Source organism: Solea solea, chromosome 1 (assembly GCF_958295425.1).
Source record: "Solea solea chromosome 1, fSolSol10.1, whole genome shotgun sequence".
In the NCBI taxonomy this organism is placed as follows: Eukaryota; Metazoa; Chordata; class Actinopteri; order Pleuronectiformes; family Soleidae; genus Solea; species Solea solea.
This window is the reverse complement of record NC_081134.1, coordinates 36,344,687-36,363,039: the sequence shown is the minus strand read 5'-3', so window position 1 is coordinate 36,363,039 and position 18,353 is coordinate 36,344,687. Positions and strand designations below refer to the sequence as shown.

Here is an 18,353-nt window from a genome sequence, read left to right as displayed (position 1 = left end):
TAGTCTCAAGCAGCTGTTAGCCGTATGTCAGAAAATATGTGTCTATCCATGTTTACAACCTCAAAAATTCAAGGACATGATCTAAAACCTGACAAATGTGATGCTGCACCAGTAGAGTCACAAAAAACATGTTGATGTTTTTAAGGCCTATGAGGCTTCTTCAGCACAGGTACAGTATGTCACAATTTTATTTGATAAACCTGTTTTTTCTGCAGATTTGACATTGATGCTACATCAGACAGAATCACATTGAAGGGAAATGATTTCCATTTGGCAAATAATGATAATAATAGTCTTCTTCATAGAGAACACGATGTTCGAGCACCATGTTTTCCATATACAAACTAAACTCCTTTTGATTTTTAATGAGACCTGAAGCCTACCATAAGCCTACAGAAGCTGTAATATGCAACTTCACCAGTAGAGGTTGCTGAATTCTACACACTGTACCTTTTAAATTCAGCCTCACTTTTACCTGTAATGTGAAAGAGAATTTTCTGGGTTTGTGCATAGAAATTAATGGAGCTCATCTGTAAGACTTATAGCTGATAATGTAACCTAATGATTTCTGGGTCGAAACAATGTTAAAGATTAATATACGAGTCATATTGAGTTAAAAAAAAAAGCTGCTCCAGTAAAATGTACATTCTTCAGCAGGTTTAAACTACATTTTCATCCACAGTAAACAACATTTCTGCTCGTGTTAATACAGAGAAGCTCATTTGCGATTGTGTTCCTCTGAATCTTCACTTCCGTCCCACCCATCCCTATCTGAGCACAGGGCCTCTCTGGAGACGCTGTGTGATATTTAGAAATATGAACAGGAAATACTCGAGCAGGCCGGCCTTTAACGTCCTCCTCTCCGTCTTGTGTTTTTCACACACCCACGCCCACACTATCTTTATAACTTTTAAATATTTGTTCACAGTGAATGCTGCAATAATGCTAAACAGTTTTATTTTGCGCTTTAGTCAAATCAGACATTTAAAAATAATGCTAAAAAACAACATCAAGGCCATGAAGCATCTAGATTGTCTTGTCTTTCTGTCTTTGACACGTAAACGTCGTCCATTTCTTTCAACACTGTTCCCACTGATTTCACTCAGTCACTTTTTTAAGCCATTTATATTGTGTTGGTGGCAGACAGTCTTCTGGATACGGTGTATCAAAATGTAATGTTGTGACACAAGACATTTATCATTACGTGCACCAAATAATTAGAGTGAAAAGATGAAACTTTCACTGTTGAAAAGTGAAAGATGAGTTGGATGAATGATGCTCTGTTGCTGCTCTTCTTTGTGCTGAAAGAAACATGACCTCCAGGATATGTTCCATTAACATTCTGGGACTCTTATGTTTCATTTTCCTTCATTCAATGTAACCATATCATCAGTTTACAATCTGCATTGCCTGCTTCCTCTGATTTTGTTATCGATTATGTGTTTTCAGAAGGGTTTGGGCTCTGATCTGTTTGTAAAAGCTCACATCACGCTTGCTGACTCATGATTTGGGTGCCTTTTCTTCCCCTCTCCCATCTCTCTCCCTCTTTTAACCCTCTTCATCCTCTCTTTTCCCTCTCCTCCCTCCATGTCTTTGGGTGTTTCTAGCTGTGGCCCCTGGGCCTGGTCTGGGTCCCGCTCCAATGTCCCAGTTTGGAACCATCTCGCGGCAGATTTCGCGGCACAACTCCTCCAACTCCTCTGTCTCTATGGTTTCGGCCACTGGCACCTACCGCCGGGCACCGTCGGTCACTTCCCAGTTCTCCTTGCAGCAGCAGCAGCAGCAACTACAGCAGCAGCAGCAGCAACAACAGCAACAACAACAACAGCAACAGCAACAGCAACAGCAGCCTCACATTAACGGAGGCACTCCTGGTTACGGCCAGAACTCAAGTAAGGCCCTTATGTCTGTGATTTACTTAACTCCAAATTATGCACAACTTAAATCAGCTAACCGTCTTAGCCACAGTCTCTTATTTGAAAGTGAGTGACTGGTTTCTGAAGGTCGAGCTTTTGTCCGAGTCAGAATTATTGACTTTTGACTCTAAAAGTGCACATAAGGCCTTTTGTAATCTTCAACTCGAACTCTTTGTCCTTGAATTCTACAGCAGATAGAAGACAGACAAGTCAATGACTCTGCTGATGCACAGTCACTTTAGGCATCACGTGTACTTGTGAACGTATTTCACTGTGCGTAATTAAAGCGTTGTCGTCTTTAAATTATAACATGTTAGAGTTAAGACTCTCGGTTGTGAAACTTGTGACGTGTGATCAGGATCTGGAGACATGCAACATCCTTTTTTTTTTCTTTTTCTTTTTTAGCTTCCACCTCCAGTGTTTGGTCTTGCTCATCACCTTTCATTGAATATGGCAGCCATTTTAGATGTCATTAAAAATGAGGTTGTCAGAGAAAGTCGCTCCCAGTTCCGACGTCCCATGTAAATTGAGTGCACCATTTGTCCCTTGCAGTTACACATGTTAACCACTAGATAATACTTGACATTGTTTCATAGTTTATAAAAGGTTTAAACCAAAAATGGTAAAGATTTTTGGATTTTGTGTCAATATCACATTAGACCATAAACACTGAAACAAGGGAGGTTTCCACAAACACTGGAGTGAGATTAATAAAAATCGATACAGTGAGATATCGCAATATTTTGTGTGGTGATACTATATCACTTGTGAGACACCAGGTATCAATTATTTTTTGCATATAATTGTTTAACTGATATTACAAACAAACCTGAAACCTTTTGTGGATTAGCACAAAAAAAATCCATTGACGTTTCAGTCCAATAGATGGTGCCAAGTGCTCACTCTCACTCTCGCAATATGATTCAAATGCTTTCAGTACATACAGTACAGTAATATTGTGATATCGTGACGATGACTTAAATATCGTGAACATTTCATATCGTGTGGCATCTCTGGCGATTCCCACCCCTATAATAAACATAATCTTGTTTTTTTTTCCTGCATTGCATTCTCAGTGGGGCTGGTATACTGCGCATAGGACCAGCAGTGCAACATCTGAAACTCGTTCAGTTTTAATCACATTTGTAAGAAAAGACGCACTCACTCCTGCTGTGTCACGGCTCGCAGTTTAAGAGAGAAGAAAGATTTAGAGTTGAGTGAACTTTTATCAAGCGTCCGGATTCAGTCACGCCGTATAAATCACGTCTGCACCTGACTGACATCAGAACATTGTTTGTGAGCCAGATGACATCCAGATGTGTGTGGGTGAAAGCATTCTATTATAATGAGTTTATCGTGTGTTTGCACCTTTTTCTAACATACCAGATGATACAGATCACATGATAATTAAATACTTGACTCCCTGATAAGATTATCATCTACTGAGCAGAACATTTACCAAATCGTTAAGGATTATTGTGTTCCCTAATGTGAGGGAAGTTCAGCAGCAGCAGGGGTTCAGGTTAAATGACATTGTCCAACAGTGCCCTCTTCTGGCTGCTGTCAGGACTTGCCTAAATAAGATCCAGGAGAAATGGAACAAAATTTACAGTTGATCCTGAGATACTGTGAGAAATCTCATCATCGTCGAAGTCACACACCATAGTTATGTGTCTGATCTGTTGCTGCGACACACACACTTTTTCTCCAAAATGACAAAAAACTACTACATGATCAGTTTTATTTGAGTGACTCAGCATTCCTTTGCTCACTGTCACTGCTGCACATCACTCTGTCTGTTCAATGTTCACAAGCTCACAATATTTCCTGAGTCTCTCTCTCTTTTTGGCTTGGTATTAGGGTTCACACTCTTGGTGACTGATGGGTTTTTTTCCTCTTTTTATTCATTTTTTTTTTCTTTCTCTGCTTCTCTTGTTGTCTCTTTTGTCGGCTTTCAGTGTCTATCGCTCCTCCTCCTCCCCCCATGCCCCAGCTGACTCCACAGATTCCTCTGACTGGCTTTGTGGCCAGGATGCAGGAGAGCAGTAAGTGACGAAGCAAAAAGACGTCGACACTCCTTCTCCTCTTCCTCACCCAGCATGCACTGTTCCTTTCCATCTTCTTGTCTGTGTGTCTGAGATCAATTTCTACTAACCTCTCGCACCACCATGCTATGAAGAATGTGCCTCCTTAGAGTCGTGTCATTGAGAAAAGTTTTTTTTATGATCTAGTTAATGGTTATTAATGTTCATATATGAAATTTACTGATGAAAACAAGACCTAAATCGATTAGTTGATTATAAAACTAGTTGGCAATTAGTTTATCATTAACTCAGTAGATGTAAGCTAAGATTTTACTTACTGAGGTGGACGGTTGAAGTTCACTGAAGGCCAGGTTTGGAGAAGATGGGAGCCTTTGCTGCCCCCTGCTGGTTTGAAACTTTAAATGTCATAGTTGAATTATTGCTTGATAAAAAGTTACTTCAAACATCAGTGTTGGACATTAATTAATGATATGGCCTAATGTAATTATAGTTCAAGAGTAAATGTAACAAATTATCAATAAAAAAACATCTAAAATTCATTGTTATAGATGTTTTCCTTGTGGATGGTGTCATACAAAACTGAAATACATTAAAAAGCATGACTCAGCATGTAAGAGCAATGTAATCCGCTACTGGAACAGAGTCAAAGCCAAAGCAACAAACATTAAATAAATTAAATTATGTAACAGTGATGCAACCTATGAATAACCGTACATACACGCACAGTTCTGCATGTCTTCATCATTCATTCTGCATGATTCAGCCGCTGCATGTCGACCTCTGACCTCCTGAAACCCAGTGTGCAAATATCTGACTTCCTGTGTTTCTGCTCCATCAGTTGCTGATACTCCCACTCCTCCTCCTCCGCCACCTCCAGACGACATGCCCATGTTTGACGACTCTCCACCGCCGCCACCTCCTCCTCCCGTGGATTACGAGGAGGAGGACGCTGCCGTTGTTCAATACAACGACCCCTACGCTGACGGAGACCCAAACTGGGCTCCTAAGACCTACATTGAGAAAGGTTTGCACAAATAACAGAAGAACAGCCACTTATATTGTTGTACTAAAGCAGTTAGCCACCAGGGGGCCACTCCACTGGCTGAAAAAAGAAGACTTTTTCAATAGAAGTCTATGTGAAAACTTGTTTTTACTTCTCAATGTTGAGGCTTGTGCCAAGTGAGAAACTACGGATGCCTTAATGCTATGACTGAGTTTACCACCGGAGCCAGACTATCACACTATCACCCAAACTTCTGTTTTCTGAATCCGTTAACAATTCGAAATTTTGAGAATTTTCATACTGATCTACTCATTTTAAGATGATTTTCACATGAGTTTACATAAGCACAGAATTCAAAATTGTGTTTACAGTTTACGTGGGCTGTAAGCTAAATTTTTGATGCAAGTTGAGCAAAAATATTTGGAAAATTGTATTTGGAAATGCTGACTCGGCATTCCTGACTAATAATATCCAGAAAAACAAGAATGCAAACTCCCAATTTAATCCAGGAAAACAAGAATACTGTGTCAACATTGCCAACTATTAATATCTGGTAAAACCAAAGTGTTGACCCAGCATTTAATATCCAGAAAAACAAGAGCTTATTTAGTCTTCTGTTGGACACTGGAATAACGCCTCTCTCTGTGATTTCAGTGGTGGCCATCTACGACTACTGCCAGGACAAGGGTGACGAGTTGAGTTTCATGGAGGGGGCGATCATCTACGTCATCAAGAAGAATGACGACGGCTGGTTTGAGGGCGTCAGCAACGGTGTCACCGGCCTGTTCCCCGGCAACTATGTGGAGAGCATCATGCACTACGCTGACTGAAGAGGACGTCGCCGCCGCCGCCACCGCCGCTAACAGTACAGTCTATTTATTCAGTCGTATCGTAGTCCACCTAGAGACACGCAGCAACAGTCGTGACTCGTCCTCTCGAGACGCTTAGACACAAATGTATGATCCTTTTTTTTTTTTGATATGACAGAATGTTCTTTCTCTAAGTGATTGCAAATAAAATTAAAATTAATATCTATTTAGTTTATTTTGGTGTTATATGGGCAGGGCATTTACGGAATATGTAAAAACAAAGAAACAACAAAAGAGCTGGACTGCACTCACTCGCTGGAGGATGGACAGTTCGTACATCCTGCCTGGACAAAGATTTGTTTGCGAAGAAAATAAAACGTATAATGTGAGCTGCAGCCACTTCAATGTAAATTCAGTGAATGTTAATACAATGTCAGTTCTCCTCAATGCCACAAGGCCAATTTGTGCGGAAAAACAAACGCGTGGCCTGTCCATCATTTTGAAATTTAAATACTGTTAATGATAAAATACTGTAAAAATGTCTTGGCAGCAATTACTCCTGAAGGCTTGGCGTTAAAGCATGCAAAAAAAAAATTTTTTAAAGAGATATAATGTAACTAAGTTTATTGCCATTATGCTTCCATTATTTTGTAAGTGTATTCACAACAATTTTTTTTGTTTAATTTCTATTCCACTGTTGTTGTCACGGAACTTTTTGATACAGTTCAGGAATTCCAGAGGTGTCTCCTTAAACTTTAAAGCAACATGATGCAACTTTTGGGAGTGATGTCACTGTAGCAAACACAGAAAATGCTCATTTGTTACCCCCTTCATCGGCATGGTTAAGAATTACATCCACTAGAGGGCAGCACAGAGTTAACTTAATGCCTGTCATCCTTTAAAAAGTTCTGCAGTTTATTAAAAATGAAAAGTTCTTTCAGCTATTGGCTAAACTGCCCTCTACAGTTTCTGGTGGTACTGCTCTGTTCATAATTCCATAAGACATGGAAACAGAGTATGAAGACCAGGCACCGCCATTTTGTATGTGTACATTAGAATAATTTAATCTTAAGCCTTTGCGTTTAAGGTATTAAAAAGTTGCATGGTGTTGCTTTAAAGTCGTAGAAGTGAAATTGAATTTTCTCTGGTTTGCGATTTTTTATTTTTTTTTTTTAAATCAAGAACACACATTTCTCCCCTTTCCTTCTACATCTTATTTTGAAAATTCTGTCACATCACTGTCATTGATGCTAATCAGAAAAACGTCAGTTGGATCATGTTGGTACCTGGTGGTGCAGTGACAAAAGCTGGATTTTACCGTACAAAACACTGCCATGCGACAATTCAGACGTTAACACAGTCGACCAGTACACAACTCTAATACCTCCTGAATCTCCGCAAAGCAAACGACAACCTGGTCCGAGCTCGAGGACTGCGTTGAGCGATTTGAAACATTAAATCCTCTGGGCTGCACATATTTAACTCCAATCATTAGCTTTCACTCAGGTCTCCATAACATTGTCATCTAACGTCTTTCTTGCAGTGGTTGCATTTCAGGATTTTTTCGTCTTTTGTTTAGTATTTCCAATTAAATAATTAAGCATAAAAACAATTAGGTATAAATGATTGAAATCTATCTCTCTGCCTGCCCTTCATTTGTACATATAAAGTGTTGATTGAGAAATTAATGTACAGTCTTTTATAATAAACAATTCTATGTACAACATGCATGTGTGTGTGTGTGGTCACTTGCAGGACGAAATGAGGACGAAGCAAAAGGTTGGTTTAAATAAAAAACAAACAGTTGATTTATTGAGTGCACAGTTGTAGATGTTAAGGCTTCTGTCGTTACAGGACACTTTGTGTTACAGTATCAACCTCCCAACAGTTTACGTGTCAAAGAGGAGACGTGACTGTTGGGCCTGTTCAGGTGTGGACGGATCTCGGAGGAGACGTGTACGCAGATCCGGACGGACACACCGGCGACAGCTGTGCATGTTATTTGGAATTTTCACAGAAGGTGCAGCGGCTCCACAGATCAGGACTGAACACACAGTCACTGTGACACTGTGACGCAGCTGCAGGTACAGTACTGTAGAAGCAGTGGCATCGGATTATTTAACATGCACCTCCAAAAAATCATCACAATGAGCAAACCAGCTGTATTTTTATGTGACCCTGTTCAGACCTGGTATTGAATCATTCCTGAGTAATCCGAGATTAAGTAACTCCCAATTCATCCTGAAGAGGCTGTGTTCCATTAGTGATCTGAACTCTTGACTTTCTATTTTTAACTGAGGAACAAACTGTGCTACCTTTACCATTAATAGCACTTCTGTTGCATTTGTTTCACAGTCAATCAGTTATTTATATAGTAGTGTTTAGTTTTTAACCATGGACATGTTGCTATGCTGTTTTTGTAACTTCTCAAATGCAACATGGTGAACTTGGGGGAGTGACATATTCATATACATATACATATATATATACATATATATATATAATGTTTTGTTCAGCAGAGTAAACCAACAAGAGCCAATTTGTTGTATCCCAACTTTTTCTGTAATGGTTAAAACTTATTTCATGTAACCACAGCTTTGATTTGACAAACACAGACACATCTATACAGTCAGACATGAAATAAACAATTTTGTCCTCGTGAACAGATGTGACGTCAGTGTTTATTTAAATAATGTGAAAACTGTTACTTCAGTCTGTGTATGAGATCAGATTGCTGAGGTTTGGATGTCAATACCAGGTCTGAACAAGGGCAAACAGATGTCTCACTGCTGTTTTGATCCCTTGCTTTTGGTTCAGTGTTCTGCCACTTTTCCCACTCAAAGTTGGCACTAAAACCATCACAAGGAGTTTTCTCCAAACATCCATTGTCTCCCTCGCTCTCTCTCCGCGTCTGTGTGTGTCTTGAAGTTGGCTTACTACTAGTAGCTGCCTGAAGTGACACCGCGGCAGAGGGAGGATCATTATTTGTCTCTGGTTAGCACCATCTCAGTGAGCTGGATGAGGGCGTCTCTCTCCGCTGACGGCCTCAGCAGACTGATGTGTCGGATGGCTTCTCGGCCGTAGCGCTGCGCCAGGAAGTTTGTCTGCTGCACGCCATCGCTCTACGAGACAAACAGGTCTTAGTCTTCATCTATACACATGTAGTTAACTGTACTTTTATCAAGGGACAAATCAGGATATATTTTAAGTAGGCTTGTGTGAGAAACTTAAAAATAGTCAGTGTATTACATAAAGGTGACCAGTGACTAGTGGGAAAAAAATGGTGCTAGCAACAGGGGAAAAAATTTAAGTGACGTAACCTAATTAATTTCATCAGCTAAAGTGTACACTATGTAAAATACTTTGTTCACTGCTTTCCTGTTGTACAGCGTCTTGCAGCAGGAAACTAACTTTAGGGCTGTACCAAATTAATCACAAACTATTTTGATTATTGGTTTTTATATATATATATATGTGTATATATATATATATATATATATATATATATATATATATATATATATATATATATATATACATATACACACACACACACACATCATATATATATATATAATTAAAACAAGGTCTTGGATTATTCAGCTTGTTAAATGTGAATATCTTCTGTTTTCTTTTCTATATAATCAGAAAGAAATCATTCAAAACAGAAATATCAACATTTCAAGGTTTTGAAAAGACTAATCAACATTTGGACCAAACGATTGATTATTTGAAAACATAATTGACAGATTGATTATGAAAATAATCAGTTGTTGCAGCCCTAAACCTTTGTTCACTACCCCTGCACCAGGGAACAGTGACGATTGGCAATTTTGAGCTGGCAGGACACAGAGTTAGTGGTCCATCAGTAAGTTTGAGTGACTTTGTGTAATCTAAACAGGAAACAAAGTCAAAAACAACTAAAACCTTTATTTTATAGTTAAGAGTAAATTAACATACAAGGTGGACATTGTTTCTTTAAAAATATCTCTTTTGACTTTGTCACCCACAGGAAAATAAGCTTGTTTTTAGCTTTTATTGTTTATCGTTTGTTCATACCTTGAGGACGTACTGCCAGGCTCGATCTACATCTCCATTGGAGCTGAAACGTCTCATGATCATAGCATGAAGCTCAGGAAACTAAAACAAAAATACAACGGGACAGAAGAAAAGATGACATTTATGGACTGTTAAAAAAACAACAACAGCAACAACATAATGTTTCCAGACTAAAGGATAACTGTTGTTCTCACCTGTTGACAAGCAAACAGAACTGGTCCAGTGGCTAAACCTAGTTTGAGATCTGCAGCTGTGGGCTTCCCCAAATGACTGGCTCCTGATGTGAAGTCCAGCACATCGTCCACCAGCTACAGGAGAGACACACTCAGATTATCAATCACTGTTTCTGATCTGATTCCGTATTCAATCTGATTCCATATAATGGGATTATCGAGGTCTGGACGTACCTGAAAAGCAATGCCCACGTTCTTCCCATACTGGAAGGCGATTTCGTGAACATCTGGATCAGAGTTGACCAGGATGGAAACCTTCAACACACGAGAGACAGGCAGTCAACAAGAGACAGCAGGAGCAGAGACAGAGTCGTCTGTCCATATCTTTGATATTTGTGTGGAGACAGAACGTACATACTGCTTTACAACTGTTTGCAATAAGACTCGCCGTCTTCTTGAAGGTTTTCTCGAGGTAGTGTTTGAATCTCTCATTTTCGTTCTCTTTAGAGCCTAGCTGCATGAATTCACCTGGAGCACAAAGTAAATTACACTTAAAAACCGTATAAGTAATATTAACGGACTCTCACATGAAGCTTTAAATCTACTCAGATGATTAGGGCTGGGCAATATATCAATATTCTATCTTTATCGTGATATGAGGTATCTGTGATGACTTTGATTAGTCGATTATTAATCGATTACTAAATGAATCGCCAACTATTTTGATAAATCGATTCTTCTTTAATGTTAATATTTTCTGGTTTCTTGCTCGCATCTTAAGAATCTTGACCAATTTTCTTAGAAATTGTTTTGGTATTAACTACCAAATATTTACAAAGTGTTCTACTTTACCTCGGACCAGGTCTTCTATGACCTGGGACAACACTTTGACCACAGAGATGTTTCCAATCCGAGCCAAAGCCATGGATGCGGCAGAGAGGATGAAATCTCCAACCAGGATTGCCTGAAAGTAAAAAAAATTAACATTTCCTTCCATTAAAAAATCATTTACAAAAAAAAGGATGAATCCCAGTTTCAGATTTGTACCTTTTTTTCACCCCACACTTCATTGATTGTTCTCTTCCCTCGACGCTTATCTGATCCATCGATAACGTCGTCGTGCACAAGGCTGGCAGTGTGAATCATCTCTGAGATCATGGCGATGGCCTTCTGCCCCGGGAGCAAATCTCTGCAGGACACGGGACAGGTATGATTCATATCAAAAACTTTAATACTCCTGTCACGAGGCGTGGTGAGTCACTGAATCGTTGAGTCATCACAACTCGAGTCGTGTTGGTCGTGAATGAGGCTCAGATTCGTGGTTAAAGTCTTACCCTGCTCCGTTGCTGTGGATGTTGAGGGCTCGAGCCATGAGAACAACAATCATCGGTCGGATTGCTTTGCCTTTGCCATCGAAGTAGTAATCACATAAATACTTCAGCTCCTCTTTAGACACAAACAGCTCCTGTCAGTTCAAGAAAGAAAATGTGTTTTTTATTTCAGCCATAAAGAAAAAACATTTTTTTTAAATTTAAAAGAAACTGATTCCAAACTACACAAGTCAAATAAGGATGTACCTTTTTGATGTCCTCATATAAACTCGCCATGTCTTTTTGGGCTAATGTGAAAGGATCTTTGAGCTTTGCGTCGCTGTGTATCGTTCTGCAACAGCATGACTGGAGTGATGGAAACCGCGATGTTTGTCTGAAGAGAAACGTAACAAAATAAATACACTGAATCATATATCAGAATCATGATGTCAGTAAATATTGTTAAAAAAATTTAATAAAATACATGGATATAAGCATGAAAATTTAGATCTCTAGTGGGATCTCATCACAACTCACCTGTTTAGGTTTAAAATGTTCAGGTTTGCCTGCATAGATGATGGTGATTGTCCCTTTAAGACAAAATACAAAAAGCAACTACATCATTTCTCCATTCAGAAAATTGTCAAACAAACTAATATTCTACAATAAATACCACAAACCACATTAATTCAAGGAGTCGGTTTTAATCCTGGTTAAAGTTAACTTTTGAAACAATAGTTTTTAGAATTTACTTTCTGGACTTGAAGGTTTTTGATCCTTTTTAAAATATAAACTTTCCTGATGTACGGATGCGGATTTTCAAAGTACCTGAGGACCAGCACGTCTGAGTTAATGCCAGTGAATGAATGAATTAATTAAATAATGAATTAAATAATGACAACTTAACAAGTGACTGAAGAACAGAGGTCAGTGTGAAAGTCTTGACCTTTAGGAGCAGCTTATGTTGGACCGACCACCACCCTGCAACAAGTTCCCATTCATTTCCGGTAATATTACAAAATACAGTAATCTCTTGCAAAATCAAACTTACGAAACAGTTATTCTGTCAGTAAATGTGACAGCGACAGACATGGGGGTAAATCGGTTAACCCTTAAGACCACACCACAGTGCAGAGGCACCGGTTAAAGGCTCGGTAGATATGTATGACCTTCCCGGGTTTGACAGATTTCTCTTCTTGGTGTCCTGACTCCTTCGGCCGCAACACTCACCTCGTTCCCCGGCCTGGAGATCCAGGACGCCCGGCCCGGAGAGGACGTCGAGAAAGCTATTGTCCTGCCGTTAAAATGCCGCAAGTTTTCCGCGAAACTCGCCCTCGAACAGTTTGTAGTCCACCTGCGGCAGTGCCTCCACCACGGAGCGGCCATGTTGTTACCCCTCAGTCGCACGCGACTGCGCGTCAAGTTACAAGTCTGAGCGGAACCGGAAACCTGTCGGCGCTCGTGGGCTGATGACGCAGATGTAAACAGGAAGTAGCATGTATTACCCATGCCCTCAACTCAAGCAGAGGCATTTCATGGAGATTTCACTCAGTTCTTTTCAATAATGTTTTATTATTTAAACGTTTTTTGTTTTTACATGCGCGTTTCTGTTCGGGACGAGGCTAATAGCTAGTTAGCTCACAGTTAACTGAAATAACTAAAGCTATTAATCTTCTTTACGTCGTGATGTTTTCACGAATAAAAATAAATACCACTGTTTACCCAGTACAGTTTATTGCTTCGGGTTTGTATGAATTATATGTTGGCTTATTAGCAAGTTGTACATTTTTTTCAAAACTTTATTTTTAAAATACAGACAGTGGAATGTACCAAGTCGCGGAAAGTATACTATGGCCTTCACATCAGTGTCGCTTTGTGCAGGAGCAGCTCCACCTGAAATTAATCAATGTTAATGTTCTCATTGAAATGCTGCCACCTGCTGGACGAACGTTTCCTCTTCATCAAGCTGCTGAAAGGATCCACTTGGAGTTCTTATCTTAAAAGTATAAACATAGATGATTAATTTCAAAAGTTGTGTGTAAAATGTCACATTTGCTAACTGTCATGAGACTGTTACTGTAGAGAATGGAGTGCATTTCACAGTTGGACATAAAAGCGAATTGGTTGAACACTAACTTTTTTTTCTTAATATTATTTCACTTGCGCACCTTAGCGTCACCAAAGATGGACAATCACAGTATAAGCACTTAGTGAGTTGAGTTGAATTTGTTAAAAATAGATATACAATTTAGAGAGTTATTTACATGTAGGATTATATTTGCAGGATTATGTTTGTGTCAAAAATGTCCAAATATAAACTATACTATAAAAGTCATAGTTAAGAATGTTGTCCAAAATCAGTCAAAAGAAAGTCATAATATGTCATCCAAAATCACCTAAAAAAGTCATAGTATAGTATGTTGTCCAAAATCACCTTAAAAAAAAAAGTCATAGTATAGTATGTCTTCCAAAATCACCAAAAAAAGTCATAGTATAGTATGTCGTCCAAAATCAGTCAGAAAAGGCAGAGTGTAGTATGTTGTCCAAAATCACCTAAAAAAAAGTCATAATATGGTATGTCGTCCAAAATCAGTCAGAAAAGTTATAGTATAGTATGTCGTCCAAAATCAGTCAAAAATGTCATAGTATAGTATGTCGTCCAAAATCAGTCAAAAATGTCATAGTATGTCGTCCAAAATCAGTCAAAAATGTCATAGTATAGTATGTCGTCCAAAATTAGTCAAAAATGTCATTGTATAGTATGTCATCCAAAATCACCTAAAAATGTCATAGTATAGTATGTCGTCCAAAATCTGTCAAAAATGTCATAGTATAGTATGTCGTCCAAAATCAGTCAAAAATGTCATAGTATAGTATGTCGTCCAAAATCACCTAAAAATGTCATAGTATAATATGTGGTCCAAAATCACCTAAAAATGTCATAGTATAGTTTGTCGTCCAAAATCTGTCAAAAATGTCATAGTATAGTATGTCGTCCAAAATCAGTCAAAAAAGTCATAGTATAGTATGTCGTCCAAAATCAGTCAAAAATGTCATAGTATAGTATGTCGTCCAAAATCACCTAAAAATGTCATAGTATAGTAGGTCGTCCAAAATCTGTCAAAAATGTCATAGTATAGTATGTCGTCCAAAATCAGTCAAAAATGTCATAGTATAGTATGTCGTCCAAAATCACCTAAAAATGTCATAGTATAGTATGTCATCCAAAATCTGTCAAAAAAGTCATAGTATAGTATGTCGTCCAAAATCAGTCAAAAATGTCATAGTATAGTATGTCGTCCAAAATCACCTAAAAATGTCATAGTATAGTATGTCGTCCAAAATCATTCAAAAAAGTCATAGTATAGTATGTCGTCCAAAATCAGTCAAAAATGTCATAGTATAGTATATCGTCCAAAATCACCTAAAAATCTCATAGTATAGTACGTCGTCCAAAATCAGTCAAAAAAGTCATAGTATAGTATGTCATCCAAAATCTGTCAAAAAAGTCATAGTATAGTATGTCTTCCAAAATCTGTCAAAAATGACATAGTATAGTATGTCTTCCAAAATCAATCAAAAAAGTCATAGTATAGTATGTCGTCCAAAATCTGTCAAAAAAGTCATAGTATAGTATGTCGTCCAAAATCACCTAAAAATGTCATAGTATAGTATGTCGTCCAAAATCACCTAAAAATGTCATAGTATAGTATGTCGTCCAAAATCTGTCAAAAATGTCATAGTATAGTATGTCGTCCAAAATCACCTAAAAATGTCATAGTATAGTATGTGGTCCAAAATCACCTAAAAATGTCATAGTATAGTTTGTCGTCCAAAATCTGTCAAAAATGTCATAGTATAGTATTTCGTCCAAAATCAGTCAAAAAAGTCATAGTATAGTATGTCGTCCAAAATCAGTCAAAAATGTCATAGTATAGTATGTCGTCCAAAATCACCTAAAAATGTCATAGTATAGTAGGTCGTCCAAAATCTGTCAAAAATGTCATAGTATAGTATGTCGTCCAAAATCAGTCAAAAATGTCATAGTATAGTATGTCGTCCAAAATCACCTAAAAATGTCATAGTATAGTATGTCATCCAAAATCTGTCAAAAATGTCATAGTATAGTATGTCGTCCAAAATCAGTCAAAAATGTCATAGTATAGTATGTCGTCCAAAATCACCTAAAAATGTCATAGTATAGTATGTCGTCCAAAATCAGTCAAAAATGTCATAGTATAGTATGTCGTCCAAAATCAGTCAAAAATGTCATAGTATAGTATGTCGTCCAAAATCACCTAAAAATCTCATAGTATAGTACGTCGTCCAAAATCAGTCAAAAAAGTCATAGTATAGTATGTCATCCAAAATCTGTCAAAAAAGTCATAGTATAGTATGTCTTCCAAAATCACCAAAAAAAGTCATAGTATAGTATGTCGTCCAAAATCAGTCAGAAAAGGCAGAGTGTAGTATGTTGTCCAAAATCACCTAAAAAAAAGTCATAATATGGTATGTCGTCCAAAATCAGACAAAAAAGTTATAGTATAGTATGTCGTCCAAAATCAGTCAAAATGTCATAGTATAGTATGTCGTCCAAAATCAGTCAAAAATGTCATAGTATGTCGTCCAAAATCAGTCAAAAATGTCATAGTATAGTATGTCGTCCAAAATTAGTCAAAAATGTCATTGTATAGTATGTCATCCAAAATCACCTAAAAATGTCATAGTATAGTATGTCGTCTAAAATCTGTCAAAAATGTCATAGTATAGTATGTCGTCCAAAATCAGTCAAAAATGTCATAGTATAGTATGTCGTCCAAAATCACCTAAAAATGTCATAGTATAGTATGTGGTCCAAAATCACCTAAAAATGTCATAGTATAGTTTGTCGTCCAAAATCTGTCAAAAATGTCATAGTATAGTATGTCGTCCAAAATCAGTCAAAAAAGTCATAGTATAGTATGTCGTCCAAAATCAGTCAAAAATGTCATAGTATAGTATGTCGTCCAAAATCACCTAAAAATGTCATAGTATAGTAGGTCGTCCAAAATCTGTCAAAAATGTCATAGTATAGTATGTCGTCCAAAATCAGTCAAAAATGTCATAGTATAGTATGTCGTCCAAAATCACCTAAAAATGTCATAGTATAGTATGTCATCCAAAATCTGTCAAAAAAGTCATAGTATAGTATGTCGTCCAAAATCAGTCAAAAATGTCATAGTATAGTATGTCGTCCAAAATCACCTAAAAATGTCATAGTATAGTATGTCGTCCAAAATCATTCAAAAAAGTCATAGTATAGTATGTCGTCCAAAATCAGTCAAAAATGTCATAGTATAGTATATCGTCCCAAATCACCTAAAAATCTCATAGTATAGTACGTCGTCCAAAATCAGTCAAAAAAGTCATAGTATAGTATGTCATCCAAAATCTGTCAAAAAAGTCATAGTATAGTATGTCTTCCAAAATCTGTCAAAAATGACATAGTATAGTATGTCTTCCAAAATCAATCAAAAAAGTCATAGTATAGTATGTCGTCCAAAATCTGTCAAAAAAGTCATAGTATAGTATGTCGTCCAAAATCACCTAAAAATGTCATAGTATAGTATGTCGTCCAAAATCTGTCAAAAATGTCATAGTATAGTATGTCGTCCAAAATCACCTAAAAATGTCATAGTATAGTATGTGGTCCAAAATCACCTAAAAATGTCATAGTATAGTTTGTCGTCCAAAATCTGTCAAAAATGTCATAGTATAGTATGTCGTCCAAAATCAGTCAAAAAAGTCATAGTATAGTATGTCGTCCAAAATCAGTCAAAAATGTCATAGTATAGTATGTCGTCCAAAATCACCTAAAAATGTCATAATATAGTAGGTCGTCCAAAATCTGTCAAAAATGTCATAGTATAGTATGTCGTCCAAAATCAGTCAAAAATGTCATAGTATAGTATGTCGTCCAAAATCACCTAAAAATGTCATAGTATAGTATGTCATCCAAAATCTGTCAAAAAAGTCATAGTATAGTATGTCGTCCAAAATCAGTCAAAAATGTCATAGTATAGTATGTCGTCCAAAATCACCTAAAAATGTCATAGTATAGTATGTCGTCCAAAATCAGTCAAAAATGTCATAGTATAGTATGTCGTCCAAAATCAGTCAAAAATGTCATAGTATAGTATGTCGTCCAAAATCACCTAAAAATCTCATAGTATAGTACGTCGTCCAAAATCAGTCAAAAAAGTCATAGTATAGTATGTCATCCAAAATCTGTCAAAAATGACATAGTATAGTATGTCTTCCAAAATCAATCAAAAAAGTCATAGTATAGTATGTCGTCCAAAATCTGTCAAAAAAGTCATAGTATAGTATGTCGTCCAAAATCAGTCAAAAAAGTCATAGTATAGTATGTCGTCCAAAATCACCTAAAAATGTCATAGTATAGTATGTCGTCCAAAATCTGTCAAAAATGTCATAGTATAGTATGTCGTCCAAAATCAGTCAAAAAAGTCATAGTATAGTATGTCGTCCAAAATCTGTCAAAAATGTCATAGTATAGTATGTCGTCCAAAATCAGTCAAAAATGTCATAGTATAGTATGTCGTCCAAAATCACCTAAAAATGTCATAGTATAGTATGTCATCCAAAATCTGTCAAAAAAGTCATAGTATAGTATGTCTTCCAAAATCAGTCAAAAAAGTCATAGTATAGTATGTCATCCAAAATCAGTCAAAAAAGTCATAGTATAGTATGTCATCCAAAATCACTCAAAAAAGTCATAGTATAGTATTTCGTCCAAAATCTGTCAAAAATGTCATAGTATAGTATGTCGTCGAAAATCAGTCAAAAAAGTCATAGTATAGTATTTCGTCCAAAATCTGTCAAAAATGTCATAGTATAGTATGTCGTCCAAAATCACCTAAAAATGTCATAGTATAGTATGTCATCGAAAATCTGTCAAAAAAGTCATAGTATAGTATGTCGTCCAAAATCTGTCAAAAAAGTCATAGTATAGTATTTCGTCCAAAATCTGTCAAAAAT

General features: G+C 37.1%; 2 protein-coding genes across 11 annotated transcripts in view; one reads left to right on the top strand and one right to left on the bottom strand.

Moving 5' to 3' along the window:
• Positions 1-7,499, top strand: part of abi1a (abl-interactor 1a) — a 49,446-nt gene extending 41,947 nt beyond the window's left edge. For 5 of the 10 annotated variants that reach the window (XM_058625153.1, XM_058625136.1, XM_058625171.1 and 2 more), the window contains 4 exons: positions 1,608-1,892; positions 3,875-3,961; positions 4,800-4,985; positions 5,619-7,499. In XM_058625153.1, coding sequence (XP_058481136.1) covers positions 1,608-1,892; positions 3,875-3,961; positions 4,800-4,985; positions 5,619-5,794 — 734 coding nt within the window. In that variant the 3' untranslated portion in view covers positions 5,795-7,499. The remainder of the gene's footprint in view (positions 1-1,607; positions 1,893-3,874; positions 3,962-4,799; positions 4,986-5,618) is intronic. The other 5 variants (XM_058625162.1, XM_058625203.1, XM_058625212.1 and 2 more) reach the window with 3 other exon arrangements.
• Positions 7,500-7,553: 54 nt separating this feature from the next.
• On the bottom strand, positions 7,554-12,839 carry pdss1 (prenyl (decaprenyl) diphosphate synthase, subunit 1). Its single transcript, XM_058633351.1, has 11 exons — positions 12,546-12,839; positions 11,853-11,905; positions 11,583-11,709; positions 11,340-11,470; positions 11,053-11,194; positions 10,858-10,969; positions 10,424-10,533; positions 10,240-10,320; positions 10,027-10,140; positions 9,833-9,913; positions 7,554-8,895 (listed from the first exon to the last, which is right to left on the bottom strand). The coding sequence occupies exons 1-11, from the start codon at positions 12,822-12,824 to the stop codon at positions 8,755-8,757; spliced, it is 1,371 nt and encodes a 456-aa protein (XP_058489334.1). The 5' UTR covers positions 12,825-12,839; the 3' UTR covers positions 7,554-8,754.
• Positions 12,840-18,353: the final 5,514 nt, after the last annotated feature.

What these genes read in the sequence shown, in the direction of transcription:
- pdss1 (XM_058633351.1), bottom strand. Translation starts at nt 12,824, where the DNA reads ATGGGTAATACATGCTACTTCCTGTTTACATCTGCGTCATCAGCCCAC. An exon ending in AAGTGTGGGGTGAAAAAAAG is followed by an intron (nt 10,970 to 11,052) that starts GTACAAATCTGA and finishes TTTTACTTTCAG; the next exon opens with GCAATCCTGGTTGGAGATTT. An exon ending in ACGTGGGCATTGCTTTTCAG is followed by an intron (nt 10,141 to 10,239) that starts GTACGTCCAGAC and finishes TCTCTCCTGTAG; the next exon opens with CTGGTGGACGATGTGCTGGA.